The 16,016-nt window shown below is 39.0% G+C and overlaps 1 protein-coding gene across 1 annotated transcript; it reads left to right on the forward strand.

Moving 5' to 3' along the window:
- Positions 1 to 1,328: 1,328 nt before the first annotated feature.
- LOC132601580 (flavonol 3-O-glucosyltransferase UGT89B1-like) lies at positions 1,329 to 2,464 on the forward strand. The gene is made up of 2 exons (XM_060314663.1): positions 1,329 to 1,339; positions 1,437 to 2,464. The coding sequence occupies exons 1-2, from the start codon at positions 1,329 to 1,331 to the stop codon at positions 2,278 to 2,280; spliced, it is 855 nt and encodes a 284-aa protein (XP_060170646.1). The 3' UTR covers positions 2,281 to 2,464.
- Positions 2,465 to 16,016: the final 13,552 nt, after the last annotated feature.

A 16,016-nucleotide genomic window follows, 5' to 3' on the forward strand; every position in this document is an offset into this window, starting at 1 on the left:
GAAAATTCAGGCAGCAGCTATACCAACAATAAAATAGCAAAGCAAACAAAAATAAATCGAATGGAAAAGACACCAAATTTACGTGGTAAAACCCCTTCAATGTGAAGAGGAAACATCCACGGGACCTCCGGCCCACAAAAGCTCCACTATAAACAACAAGAGTTAAAACAATGTTCTCCAAATGGCTACAACAACAAAGACAAGCACGGAGCAACAATACATAAAAGATAGCACCAAAACTAGCGAAGAAAAGAGAGAAATCACCCCCAAAAACTGAGCTACTGTTCGTACTCGAAACCTGGAGCTACAGACCACAAAATCCGATCTTCACCGTTGAAATCGAAGAAACAGATGTTGAGAACCCCCAGTTCAAATTTCAGCACGCTCCAACGGTTAACGAATCGGAAAACGCAATTTAAAGAGAACTGCTGTAGCAGAAAATTTCTGGATGAAAATCTGCTTTCTCTCTCACGTTTTTCTCTCTATATGGCTGCTATGAATTCACTCTTGTGTTCTGAAAATAAGACCTAAATTGATCCTATATATAGAGGAAATTTTGGGCAAAATGGCCTGGTCCAAATTGGATTGGGTTTTATTAATCCAATTCCACATAGGAAGGGAAAACCCAAAAACCTAATTGGATTGGGTTTTATTAATCCAATTTCACATAGGAAGGGAAAACCCAAAAACCTAACAACGACGACGATTAGATTTTTCACTTCCCTAATATTCCGAATCATCCGAAATATCCTTGGTGGCAGATCAGAAGCGGATTTGTGTGGATGGATGGGAATGTCACGGCACCCGGACCGTTCGGCTGAAACTTGGTATATATATGCGGATATGTATAAGAAATGAAATATATATAAGTCTTGCCACCCCCAAGAACAAAAGAGTGAAAAGTGCCACTGTCAAAGGGCATAACCTGCCACTCTTGCGACTGAAGATTGAACCTATGTGCAGTACCATTTTGCATTTTTTTTTCTTTGTGCATGCTTCAGCTCTATACTTTTTCAGTTTTTGTATCTTTAATTCTTTTAACTTGCTATTCTTTATTAATCCAAATTAACTCTTCTATGCTTTAATTAATTCTTGGCTCTTTTTACTTCCTCTTTATTTAAGTATTAATCTCTTTATGCGTGCATTGAGTGCGAATCCTATATCAAGGAGTACTAAATTTTAAAATGTCACATAAATATTGAAAAATATATATAGATCGTAAATTTTAAAATTTTAAAACAAATTCAAGTTTTAAAATGATGAATATTATTATGTTAAGAGTTTTCAAATTTAAAGGTTGCTTTGATCTTTCCGCAACGTTTGCGCTTATGGAAGATGAGTGGGTTGAAGCTACAATTTTGATTCTTTCTACACTATATATCTGCAAGAATACACCAAGAAAATAGAATATGAATCTATTGAAATAACAATATTAGATGGTTTATAGAGGTTCACATTTTTAACGTACAAAATCTTTCTCTTGCTACCATATCGAGTTATGGACTAGTAATCAACACGTTCACCGAGTTGGAAAGTGTGTACTTAGATCATCTTATGAAAGATTTGGGTCATGGGAGGGTTTGGTCAGTGGGTCCAGTATTGCTTCAAGATGATGAGGAGGATAATTCTTCTGTCCCATCGCAAAGAGGCGGTGAAATATTGTCATGGCTTGACACTTGTGACGATAATTCAGTGGTATACGTATGCTTTGAAAGCCAAGCAGTGCTGACAAATAGACAGATGGAAGAGCTAGCTAAGGGCTTGAAGAGAAGTGGGCTCAAGTTCATTTGGTCTACAAAAGGACACGTGTCAACTGATCATGGCAAGATCCCATATGGGCTTGAAGATCAAGTGGCTGGAAGAGGTATGGTGATTAGGGAGTGGGCCCCACAAGTGTTGATACTAAGGCATCAAGCTGTGAGTGTATTCTTGACTCATTGTGGTTGGAACTCGATTCTTGAAGGCCTGGTAGCAGGAGTGACAATGTTAGCATGGCCAATGGGAGCTGACCAATTTGTGAATGCTAACCTTATAGTGGATGAGCTTAAGGTTGCTGTTAGAGTTTGTGAAGGTGCTAAAACAGTTCCAAACTCGGAGGAATTGGTTGGTTTTTTAGCTGAAGTTGTGGGATTGGAAGGAAAAGGAGCAGAATTGAAGGCACGGGTGTCAGAGTTGCGTAAAGCAGCATTGAATGGTATTAAAGGAGGTGGAAGCTCATTCGAGAATTTGGAAGAGTTCATTAAGCATTTAGGAGAAGAGGCTGCAAAAATCAAAAGGTAAAGCATACTTTAATTTTCCATTTTATGGTGTTTATGCGCAAATTAAAGGGAACACCAGAAAGTCCGGTGCTCATCTCTAACTTGCCATTGTAAGCTCATCTCTAACTTGCCATTGTAATTCTGTGTAAGAGATCGAGATGTATCAAATTTAGAAGTTTTATAGAATAATATAATGGTTGATGTTACCTATTGTCCATCATTTCAATTGACACTGATATATAGAATTTGAGGTTGCAAAACTCTTTAGAAGGGTATTTTTTTGGGCAATAAGAGAAGTTTTTTATAAATTACCAAGTGGCAATTACAATTACAAAGCATAGGGGGAATCCATCCAGATTCAAACCCTTCTCAGTTAAAAATTCCACAACCTCCTAACCAGACGAACAACCAACACCTCTAAATCGAACGAGTAAAATTAAACAGTCTCCTATTGTTCCTAATTCGAATGCACAGGCCAGTCTTCACCGTGTGGAGAATATCAGGCTTGGTCCGGCATTTGTTCTGAAATACCTTTGTGTTTCTCTTGATCCACATGTTGTACACCACAATTGCAAGCCCTGTCTTCGTAATAGCTCCCCGAGCAGTCTTCCATTTTGCTTGTTGATCCACCCACTTCCACTCCTCCTCCAAGACCTGAATAATGTGTTGCCATGCATGTATCTAAGTGAGAAGACCCTTCCAGATAGCCCTTGTACAAGAACGTACGATGTAAAGATGGCTGGCAGTTTCATCATCTGGTTTACAGGAGGGTGCATCTTGCAGCTATATTAAAGAAGTGAAGGACAATTTCTGTACTTTTGAGTGTCACTACATTGCCAAGATTTCTCGGAAAATACATCATTGAAGCCATCACCACCTGGGGCCTTTTGGTCATTAATACTTGTGAGTGCATTATAAATTCCCTCCTTTATGACTGACTGATGAGTTGTATACCAGTCTCTGGTAAGAGTAGGTGCAAACTTCATAATATCAGGAGCAATACAAGGAAGTTGAGGTGCAGCAGATCCCAAGAGATTACCATAAAATTGAAGTATTTCACCGTTTATTGCGTTTTCTCCAATTCCTCTGGCTCCATTATTGTCAATCAAGGTCCTGATATGATTCTGAGGTTGTTTATTCTTCAAACATGCATAAAAACTTGGGAGTTAGAATCTCCAAGTTTGAGCCACGATCTATTCTAGACTTCTACTGCACGACACTCTCGTCTACCTTATGCCACTTCTCTAACTCTTTACTAAGGCTTCTCCTCTTGAAAGGTTTAGCCTTAGAGAAAGGCCTGTTCTCAAACTTGATGGAAATAGATGAATGATTAGAGAAGGATGGGTCCTAGAGTTCGGCATCCAAATGAGGTCATTGTTGCACCCAAGTAACATTTGCTAAGGCTCTATAAGTTATGCTATAGACATGGCCATTGGTCCAGGTGAAGTTTCTTCCATATATTTTAATTTCATCATAGCAGCACTTAGGAGAAAGTCATTAAATCCTTGGTTTCAACATCATGAACATGAAAGCCACACCATCTATCATCCACGCTTCTGACAACATTAAAGGGTCATACATAGAACCAAAAGTATTGAGTTAATTAGTCCACGCGTATTTTCTATCTTGGACTCTATGCATTCCATATTCTACTATAAAGTAGAATTATATGTTATTGGAATGGCTTGCACTAAACCATGAATATTTTTTCTGTGAGTGGTCAAAACAGTAAATTCAAACTAAGAAGGATCCTAAAGTATCCATATTCCCCCTTTCCTATTTGGTCAGGCTAATTTCAATAAAAAATAAAAAATAAAAGCTTGAAATAAAGTACTTGAGTTATTAATTAAGGGATTACCATTTTGAGTTTCCTTTCAATTCCAATTTCCCAAGTTATAATTTGGTTATCCGGCATATGCCTTTATAACCACTTGAAAACTTTTATATGTGTCAAAAAATATGCTTAATATTTTAAAAATTAGTATTTGTCTCGTATTCGTTATTTGACATTTTCAACTAATAAAAAAACTTTATTACTTCCTTGGAAAATAATATATGAATGCAGTACATTTCCTTTCCAAGTTTTAACATTAAAACTTTATCTAACATTTAGGATTTTGAATTTAACTATTCCAATCTTTATATTAGTAAATAAAAGCTTTTGACAGTAAAATCTAAAGTAGCATATTGCACATACAGGGCTAACATTTGTTAAGTTGAATAACACTTAACAAGATATATAAATATCACCACCATGATATAAGACAAGAACAATTAAAATTAGTAAGAGTTACATAAATACATGAAGCAAAAAGTTTTACTTTGTATACTAACAAGTGTAAAAGGGGTGCTGATGAAAGATTTAGATTCAAATCAGACTGTTGAATCTTGGTATACAAAAGTTTTAAATATTGGTATGTCACTTTCGACAAATAAAAAATAATACCTATAGTTACTCCTTATCTCTGGTTGGATAGTTATATTCGGTGATTTACAAGGATTGGATAGAACTTCAAAACTACTTGAAATACAATGTGAGAGCATCGATGATAGAGTCGATTCATGACCTATAAAAATGTGATCCAATCTTCCAAAATCATTAATTAAAAGCAACAATTTCTAAGAATATCAATCTCTGTTCTTGAACAGACATATTTTTTTATTTAATGCAACAATCTGTTACTTGTAAGAGCATTACATCGTTCATAAAATAAATGCTTGTTGATTTTTATCTGAGCTATGCAATGAACGTTACTTTCATTCAAATACTATTCATGTAAAATTCTCTTTTTGGTCTTTATTAGTATAAGATTCTCTAGGAATGCTATTTTGATTTTCGTAGGCCAACCCCGACAGTCAAAACAAATGTGCTTGCATCTCCAACTATTGTGTCATCTTCATCTTTGTTAGTCGAATCCATCTGTAGCTATTCAACTTCAGAACTTCTACTTATATGTGTGGTTGGTTCCCACCTGGAAGTTGACCTATGCTTTAGTATCCACTAGCTAGCCACCAAAACTAGAGGAAGGATCTCTAATTAAGCAATAAAAAGAAAGGAAAATATGAATACTTTCGTACTCAGTTTCATCGTGTTAAGCTTATGAGTAGATTCAAGGAAGAAGAGTGCAAGAAAAAGGAAAGCAAAGGGAAATTCTCATTCACGATAGTTCTGCTCCTTGAGCTGAATACACTTAATAAAGTGGAACAAACTTAACTACCTAGTGGTCCCATAACAGAAAAAGGGACTAAAGTACAATGACTAAAAATGAAATTAATAATAAAGAATGGCTAATCTGAACGTAACCAAAAATTGAATAACAATTCTAAATATCAGCTCCAATTCTCCTCATTCAAGCCAAATTCGTAACAGGTCTCCCTAGACAGCAACTTCCTTGTCCTCGAGGAAGGAAATCAGGAAATCTAAGCTTAAGGGCTCGTTTGGTATGATGGATAAGGATAAATAATCCCGGGATTATATTTGAGATGATTTTATCCCACGTTTGGTTGGGATAAAATTGCGGTATAACTAATCCCGAGATTAGTTATTCCGAGATTGTAGTGTTATTTTATCCCTGTGAGAGGGTGGAATAACTAATCCCGGGATAACTAATTCCAGGATAAGTTATCCTGAGATAACTTGTTTCCAACCAAATGACCCCTAAAAGTATTAGCATCCTCCCATGTAGTTTGATCATGTGGATACTGATCCCATTGAATAAGGAACTGAATAACTACTTTGTTCCCCCTTTTGAACCATTCTTCTGTCTAAGAGCTTCTTGGGCTGAGGGCAAAATGGACTAGCAATATCCATTATTGGAGGGTGAAAGATGTGATCCGGAACAACATGGCAAGGTTTCAACAAAGAAAAATGACATGTTGGGTGCAACATGAGACCAGCGGGAAGGGAAAGTTTATAAGGAAATGTGCCAATCTTCAGCTCAATCATGTAAGGTCCATAATATTTGGTTGACAACTTATTAAAATGGTGCTGAGACATATAGTCACTTGTCTATAAGGTTGAAGCTTCACATAAACCCAATCACCTACTTGGAATTGGGTATCAATCCTATGTTTATAAGTTTGGTCAAACATTCGTTGCTGAACTCTTTCCAAATGGTACTTAAGCAATTGGAATTTGAATTCTTTAGTCCACAAACTTCTGTCAACCTTTTCAATAGCAGAATCATTGGCCATGTAAGAGGGAAATGAAGTTGGGGGGGGGGGGGATATAAAGTTTTACAAAGAGTAATTTGGATAGAAGAATGAAAGGTGGTATTATACCAGCACTCAGCAAAGGTGAGAAATAAAGCCCAATCAGTAGGAGAGTCAGCACAAGAACACCTCAAATAAGTCTCCAAACACATGTTAACTACCTCAGTCAGACTGGGGATGATAAACAGTAGAAAGATTCAATATCACCCCTTGAATTTCAAATAACTCTTGCCAAAACTTGCTAGCAAAAATAGGGTCCCTATCACTGATGATTTCTTCAAGAATGCCTTGTACTTTAAATATGTTGTCCATAAACAGTCTAGCAATATCACAAGCAGAATAAGGATGAGAGATAGCAAAGAAATGAGCATACTTTGTAAGCCTATCTAATACCACCCAAATTGTAGTTTTGCCCTTGGACTTTGGATGTCCCTCAATGAAGTCCATACTCACACTGCTCCAAGCAACAAAGGGTGTATGAAATGATTGTAACAACCCAGGAGAAGCAATGGTCTCATAGTTGTTCCTCTGACAAGTTGCACACTCTTTAACATATTGAATCACATCATTTTTCATCTTGTTCCAATAAAACAAAGATGAAAACCTTCTATAAGTGCTTTCCATACCTGAATGCCCCCCCAACGTGAATTATGCCAAATCTGCAGCAACTCTTTCCTTAATGCCAGATCAGGGCCAACAACTAGCTTCTAATTCCTTCTTGGTTGTTGATGGATGAAGGTGTAACCTTTCACTTCCCCTCCATCTTTTTCCAACTCTTGAATCAAACTGCCGAGTTTAGTGTTAGCCTGCCAAGTGCTCATAATATCTTGTAATATCCCAACTCTCATAGTAGATTAAGATATTGCAAAAGACTCAACAGCAGGCAGTCTAGAAAGGGCATCGAATGCCTTATTCTCTTTCCCTTTTTTGTACTCAATCAGAAAATCATATTGCATCTACTTGATCACCTACCTAAGTTGAGAACTAGTGTGTAACTTCTGCTCTAGTAAGAACTTGATAGCCTTTTGATCAGTCTTTACTATAAAGGGCATGCAAACCAATACTGACCCTATTTTGTCACTCCACGACCAAAGCCAGTAATTCTTTGTCATAAACTCATAATGATTGGTGCCTAAGAGATAATCATTTACTCAGATAAGAAATGGGCCTCTTGTGTTGCATAAGAACTGCTCCATCGTCCACATCGCATGCATCTGTCTCTACCAGGAAGGAAATTGTGAAATCGGGCATAGCAAGGACAGGAGCTGAAGTGACAGCATCCTTCAGTGCCATAAAAGCCTGAGTAGCTTGTTCATCACACTTAAAAGTTTCTTTCTTCAATAATTTAGTCATGGCCTTACTAATAATCCCATACCTCTTGATGAATCTACTATAATAACCAGCCAAACCTAAATAAAAACCTTAATGCTTGATGTTTTTAGGAACTGGCCAATTCCTTATAGCCTGAATTTCCTGAACAATCTTCTCAATTACGTCTCTCTAAACTGGTGAATACCTATAGGGTCTGTTGTTTACTGTGTTAGCTTCTTTCATCAGGGGAATGTGATGATCAAACATTTCTCTGAATAGTGGTAGTTCCTTAGATTCACCAAAGATATCCATGTGATCCGATCATATAGCACCTGTTATATTTCTCTTGGGGTCTGATCCTGCTCATCTCCATTCTACTTTTGCTCCTGCACTTCATAAGCTTTGATCATGAACAAATGAGCCTGGACACCATCAATTTTACACAAAGATTCATAGTCCACCATTTTCAAATCAGGAACCTCTCCTTGCAGTTAAAACAACTTTCCCTTATGCTCAAACTCCATAGTCAACCTTCTAAAGTTGAACTTGATATCCCCCAACTCATTCATCCATTGAATACCAAGTACCATATCACAAGTACCTAAAGGAACATCAAGATGTCAACTTTGAAAGTGGTGCCTACACCAACCATTCCAGACCCTTGCACCATTCCAGAATTTTCAGCCTCCACCTCCCCTATGACTGAAATTTCCTGCAGACTTAGCTCTTTTACTGATTTCCCTCTCTTTCTATTTCTGAAGTACTTCTTCCTTCATTCGGTCCTCATTACCTTGCAAAAAAGCAACCATCTTGGCAACAGTCATGTTGTTATTCTGAGCCACCGTATTTGCATCACCGTGCAAATCAAATTTGAGTCCAAGCATAAATCTCCTAACTACGACCCTCATATCGGGAACCATATGAGGAGCATGCTTGGCCAACGAAACGAACTTGTGATAATATTATTGGACTGTCATGTTATTCTGCCTTAGTCTTTTGAACTCAATAGCCTTTTCTTCCCTGACCTCAATTGACATGAAGTGGTCAAGAAAAACATCTACAAACTCATCCCAAGTAGCAGGAAGTGCATCTTCCCCTAGGGATTGTTCCCATGATTCATACCAGATGTGGGCCACATCCTGTAACTGAAAGGCACCAAACTCTGCTGCTTCTATCTCAGTAGCATGCACAATGCGTAACATCTTCTACAACCCATCAATATAGTTCTGCGGATCCTCCTCTGCCTTTGTCCCTGTGAACACTGGAGGTTTCATCCGTAAGAATTCCTGAGTCCTGGAACTAGTAGTTCCGCCACTAGCACTAACGCTAGAATTCGTTTCCAGACGTTGACCCTGATTAGCAATAATTTGGGTGAGCAACTGGATAGCTCCCCTGACATCCATATTTGAAGCACTAGGAGGTGTAGTTGTTGGGGCTGCCGGGTCTGAAGTAGTTGTCTGAGTCTGAACATCTTCTTCCTGAGCTGCATTAGCGGCAACCCTTTGGCTGGTAGCTGAAGTCCTCTTTGTGTACTTTCTTTTCGGAGCCATTTTTTGAAATACGTAATTCGCACGAGTTACAAGAATTCCTGAAAGTACTGCTCTGTCACACCCCACCCTTGGTAAGGCGTGATTGGCACCCGACACCTTACAGGAACCGAGCGAACCAACTTATAACTTACATCCTTCGTGTCTCAAATGGAAACAATAAGATCAAGAGGCTAAATATGAACATAATATCATGCATAAGTAAATGTACAATAGACCCATGATGCCGACATTACTACTGTCACACTACGACTAAGCTGTACACAGGAACTGTCTGCAAAGCCTCTATGAACACGACTGAAGTATATAAGTCGGGACAGGGCCCCCGACATACCCTCTTGTCACAAAAAAACATATGCAACTCAGACTCGGCAATGCTCCAGGAAGAAGTGGAGCTCACCAATCAACACTGGTACCTGAAGGCAGCCTACGATGAAAGATCCTCATCTCGTCGTCTATCTACACCTGCGGGCATGAACGCAGTGTCCACAAGAAGGGACGTTAGTACGAACAATGTACTGAGTATGTAAGGCATGAATAGTAGTATGATATCGGAATGAAGATAACATAAGATAAAGTAAGTAATTATACCTCGTACTCTTCTTAAGATCTCTATCATGTAAACTACTCGTCTACAAGAAAAACATTTCATACACATACATACATAATATACACACACTTGCATTCACATACATTTACTATACATACTTCTATCATATCCGTACACGGCCCTTTCGGGACTCGATGTTATCTTGCCCGGCCATATAGGCGCGGTATTATCTTGCTCGGCCATATATGTCACGACCTGACTAGGGGCCGTGACGGGTACCCGGGGCTAACCACCGAGCACCGCTCGTTCTACTACTCATCATACTCATTAAGCGTACTTTCATCAAATTCATACTCAAATTATAAAAAAAAAATCATTTTTCATTTGAGAACGTAAATACTTATATATACGCAAGCCTTTCGGCTATCAAAATAATATATACATAATAGCAATCTCGCGAGACCATATAACCCACACTGCGTATCTACGAGCCTCTACTGGAGTGCTAGACACAGGGACGGGACAGGACCCCGTCGTGCCCAAAATATACATATTTACGCAAAAGAATAATCACAGGCACCTCCGGAATAATGGAGTGCTCACGAATCAGGTAACAGCTCCTACGAGTCAGGATCAAGCTCACCTCCTTGCCTACCTATGGGCATGAACACAGCGTCCAATGAAAACAGACGTCAGTACGAACATTGTACTGAGTATGAGAGGCATAAGAAATGAAAATATGTTAATGAGATAAAGGAAGCATCAATAAGGAGCAACTGTACATAACTGTCACTTATAAAAGAAATAACATATGCTGGCTTACTCATAATCATCATCATATCATATATGCATAAATGTGTAAGCTGCCCGTCCGTATTGGATCGATGTGATAATCATTAGCATGCGTCCAGGCCTCTCGCGTCCGGGGTACCATCTCATGCCGCCCACTAGTGGTGTCTGCCCATGCTATCTGGATATAGTGTATACGCTGCCCGCCTTAGCGGTGTATTTCTGCCATATAGGCGCGGTGTGATAACATCATGTACATATCATAGCCATATCATACTCTCATCATACTATTACCATAATGCATGACTGGAAGCTTAAAATAATTATACTCTATCGGGGTGACATAAGGTCGTGAACCCCCGATTCCATTATGGAGCATTTATAAGCATTCTGCCTCACCTTGAAGGAATAGTAAATAAGGTGAGTGTGTACAATAACGACATCATTAACTCTATAGGAACATCATATCATGAACATCTAGAATCTTTAGACTTAAACTCACCATCGTCATTATTGAACTCATAATATGTCTCTTGTCTCACATGGCTACTCATGATCATAGACTCTTAACTTTCTGAGATATATAGAGGATTTATGAGAAAGAAGGAGAAATCACACTATAGGATTCATGCCATAGAAAGAAAGGACTAGCCTCACATACCTTTTCATTTAACTACTCTATCGCATGAACATTCTTCTTCGATATTCACGTTTCTACCTTCAAGAGAAGTCACATGAACATTAGCTATTCGATTACTTAAACGTGCGTACTAAAGCTAAAGAAAATAGGGCAGCATTTCCTTTGTTTATAAAACGTTTCCCATATTCTATATCAACTCTCAAACATTCATAACAACGTTCACAATATCATAAACAACAATCATCATTCATCTATATTATCCGCAATTCACAATCTCACTCCAATTTCTCCATAATTATGATTATGGTTCATCATCGCACTTTCTCACATATAATACTTATTCCATGTTGTAAATGTCGTTCATAACATATTTACTATCATATTTCAATCCAAACCTTCACCCAACAATGTCACTATTCACACTTTCATGACCTATTTCCTATATCTTTCTACAATCCAAGTGTTTTCAACTTTCAACACCTTAAACAACAAAGAATGATCATAAAACTCACTTTATATAAGGGATGAACAACCCTTGAGTGGGAATTCTCTTCTTGCACAGAAACCCTAGCTCACTTCCTTCGAGATTTCTTGGCTTAGATAGACCCTAGTGAGCTTTATGCACTTGAATTCTTGATATTGATCTTTGTTTTCCTTTGTATTCTTGTAGATGAAGTTTGTGGAACCTTCTAGAGGTCTTGAGAGATGAAGAAGTGTGTGGGAAATGAAATTAATGAAGTAGAATCACATTTATATAATTGAACTTACTCAGCCCGTCGGGAATTCCACTGACACTTGTACGGTCCGTGGAACATTGTACGGTTCGTACAACTAGTCGTGGTTCACCACAGGAAACCACAATTTCTGTTGGGCATTATACGGACCACTGTACGGTCCGTGGAATGTTTCACGGTCCGTGCAACATGGTCGTGGAACTCACAGCTTTTTCCGAAGTTCTCGTCGTTTCGTTTGATCTCCAATCCTTATACAACCTTCTTAACACTTGTTTAATACTTCATTAATGATCTAAACATCCCTATAACTCATCCTCAAGACCTAACCAAACAATTCTTAACGCAATAGTTTACGAAACCTTTCCTAAACCTCACTTATACTCCACTTATTCTTATCAATCCTTATTCCATCAATTCATATAGCTCCAAGATCTTAACGTCTGCATTCTAAGACCACTAAACATTCATCTTATAGTCTTAAGAACTTCATGTGACCCTTAAGCTTGCGTTGGTTCATTCACTATGCGACGACATGAAATTTCCAAGGTGTAACACTCTTCCCCCCTTTTGGAACATTCATTCTCGAATTTTAAACACTCGGGAATCGTACGAAAATTTCGCCAGAGTTTTCCCTGTAATATGATACTACCATCCTGTCACAACAACCCACAATAATAGTGCTTCACGGGGCCACAACACAATAGAAATGTAAATTGGCCACACACGACTAAAAGCATGATAAGGAAGCATACATACCTCATATTGTTAGTGTTTCATCTTGAATCTGGTGGAATAAGTGCGGGTATGTGGATTTCATTTTCTCTTCCGCTTCCCAGGTCATTTCCTCTCGGTTATTGTTCCGCCACAAGACTTTGACTGAAGCTACTTCCTTATTTCGAAGTCTTCGTACTTGCCTGTCTAAGATGGTAATAGCCACTTCTTCATATGCTAGCTTCTCTGTCACTTGCACATCATCTATTGGAATAATTTTTGTGGGATCTCCGACACACTTGCGGAGCATTGAGACATGGAGGACTGGATGGACTGATTCAAGCTCTGAAGGCAAGTCCAATTCGTAGGCTACATGACCCATCTTGCGGATAATTTTATAGGGTCCAATGTATCGAGGACTTAGCTTCCCTTTCTTGCCAAATCTCATCACCCCTTTCATTGGCGACACTTTCAAAAATACCTAATCATCAACCTGAAATTCCAAGTCTCGCCGACGATTGTCCGCATAAGATTTTTGGTGACTTTTGGCTGTCAACAATCGATCTCGGATCACCTTAACGTTTTCTACCGCTTGCTTAATCAATTCAGGGCCTATCAATTGTACTTCTCCTATTTCAAACCATCCAATTGGAGACCTACACTTCCTCCCGTATAACGCTTCATATGGAGCCATTTGAATACTGGAATGGTAACTATTGTTATATGCGAACTCAATCAGAGGTAAATGGTCCTCTCAGCGACCACCAAAGTCCAGAACACATGCTCGTAGCATATCTTTCAAGATCTGAATAGTACGCTCGGCTTGTCCATCAGTCTGCAGATGAAATGCTGTGCTAAGCTTCACTTGGCTACCTAGACCCTCTTGGAAGGACTTCCAGAACTTGGCTATAAATTGCGCTCCTCTATCAGTGATAATGGATAGTGGAATACCATGGAGTCACACAATTTCCTTGAGATACATCCTTGCATAATCTTCGGCCGAGTATGTGGTTCTGACTGGAAGAAAATGAGCTGCTTTCGTGAGTCTGTCCATGATCACCCATATAGAATCATACTTCCCTCGGGAACGAGGTAACCCCACAATAAAATCCATATTGATCACCTCTCATTTCCAAGTAGGGATTTCCATTGCTTGCAATAAGGCTCCTGGCTTTTGATGTTCGATCTTTTCTTGTTGGCAATTTGGACATTGGGCTACAAACTCTGCTATGTCTCTCTTCATGCCATCCCACCAATATATTAATTTAAGATCATGATACATCTTAGTTGCACCCGGGTGAATAGAATACCGAGAGTAATGGGCTTCTTCTAGAATTCGTCGGCGCAATTCTGCCACATTCGGCACACACACAGCCTGCCTCGGTATCTGAGAATTCCATCCATGAAAACATCAAATGGGGACTTCTCTTTTCCATGAGATGTGTCTCTGTAATGGCACAATTGAGGATCTTTATACTGGCGCTCTTTTACTTCCATATTCAAGGATGAAACTGTGGGATCATTAATACCAATCCCTGCACTGCCCGAATCAATTACACATACTCCAAGATTAGCTAATTGGTGGAGCTCATGAACCATCTCTTTCTTTTCCGGAGGAACTTCACATAGGCTGCCCATTGATCGGCGGCTAAGCGCATCGGCTACTACATTTGCTTTTCCGGGGTGGTATAAAATATTCACATCGTAATATTTCAGTAACTCTAACCACCGCCTCTGCCGCAGATTTAACTCCTTCTATTTGAAAATATACTGAAGACTCTTTTGATCTGTGTAGATATCAACATGTATACCATACAAGTAATGTCTCCACATCTTTAATGCATGAATAACTGCAGCTAATTCGAGGTCGTGTGTTGGATAGTTCTTTTCATGTTTCCGCAGCTGTCTCGAAGCATAAATGACTCTACCGTGCTGCATTAATACACATCCTAACCAACGCCAGAAGCATCACAGTACACCACATAACCATCTGACCCTTCTGGAAATGTTAAGACTGGAGCTGAGGTTAATGTGTCCTTCAACTGTTGGAAGCTGCGTTCACAAGCATCACTCCATTGAAATTTAACTGACTTCTGGGTTAGCTTCGTCAATGGGGCTGAAATAGACGAAAACCCTTCTACAAACCTTCTGTAGTATCCTGCCAATCCCAGGAAACTACGGACTTCAATAGGCGTCGTAGGCCTTGGCTAAGTCTTCACAGCTTCAATTTTCTGAGTGTCGACTCGAATGCCATCATCTGAAATAACATGGCCCAGAAATATTACAGAATTCAGCCAAAACACACACTTTGAAAATTTTGCATACAATTCTCGGGTTCAAAGAATTCCAAGAACGATACGTAAATGATCTGCATGTTCTGATTCCGTGCGAGAGTATACCAGAATATCATCAATGAATACTATCACGAATAAATCCAAGAGTGGCCTGAATACATTATTCATCAAATTCATGAACACTGCCGGAGCATTAGTCAACCTAAACGACATCACCCGGAATTCATAATGGCCATATCTCGTTCTGAAGGTTGTTTTGGGAATATTTTCTTCTCTAACTCTCACTTGATGATAACCTGACCTCAAGTCTATTTTAGAAAACCACTTGGCACCCTGTAGTTGATCAAATAAATCATTAATCCTTGGGAGAGGATATTTGTTCTTTATCGTCACCTTGTTCAACTGCCTATAATCGATTCACATTCGTAGGGAACCATCTTTCTTTCTCACGAAAGACTGGTGCTCCCCACGGTGATGAACTGGGTCTAATAAATCCTTTCTCAAGCAAATCTTTCAACTGTGCCTTTAGCTCTTTCAATTCTGTCGGAGCCATTCGATAAGGAGGAATATAAATAGGCTTGGTGTCCGGTAACACATCAATGGCAAAATCAATCTCTCTTTCTGGAGGAAGACCTGGAACCTCATCTGAAAATACATCCGGATATTCATTCACTACCGGAACAAACTGGAAAATTGGCGACTTCGCTTCTGTATCATGAACTCGGACCAAGTGATAAATATAGCCTTTAGCTATCATCTTTCTTGCCTTAAGGTAGGAAATAAACCTACCTTTTGGAGGTGCTGTATTACCCTTCCATTCAAGCACGGGCTCTCCCGGAAATTGAAATCGAACTATTTTCATCCGACAATCAACATTAGCATAACATGAGGCCAACCAATCCATACCCATAATCACATCGAAATCTAACATTTCCAGCTCAATTAAGTCAGCTTTTGTCTGGCGATTGCA

The sequence above is a fragment of the Lycium barbarum genome, chromosome 7 (genome assembly GCF_019175385.1).
Source record: "Lycium barbarum isolate Lr01 chromosome 7, ASM1917538v2, whole genome shotgun sequence".
Taxonomy (NCBI): domain Eukaryota; kingdom Viridiplantae; phylum Streptophyta; class Magnoliopsida; order Solanales; family Solanaceae; genus Lycium; species Lycium barbarum.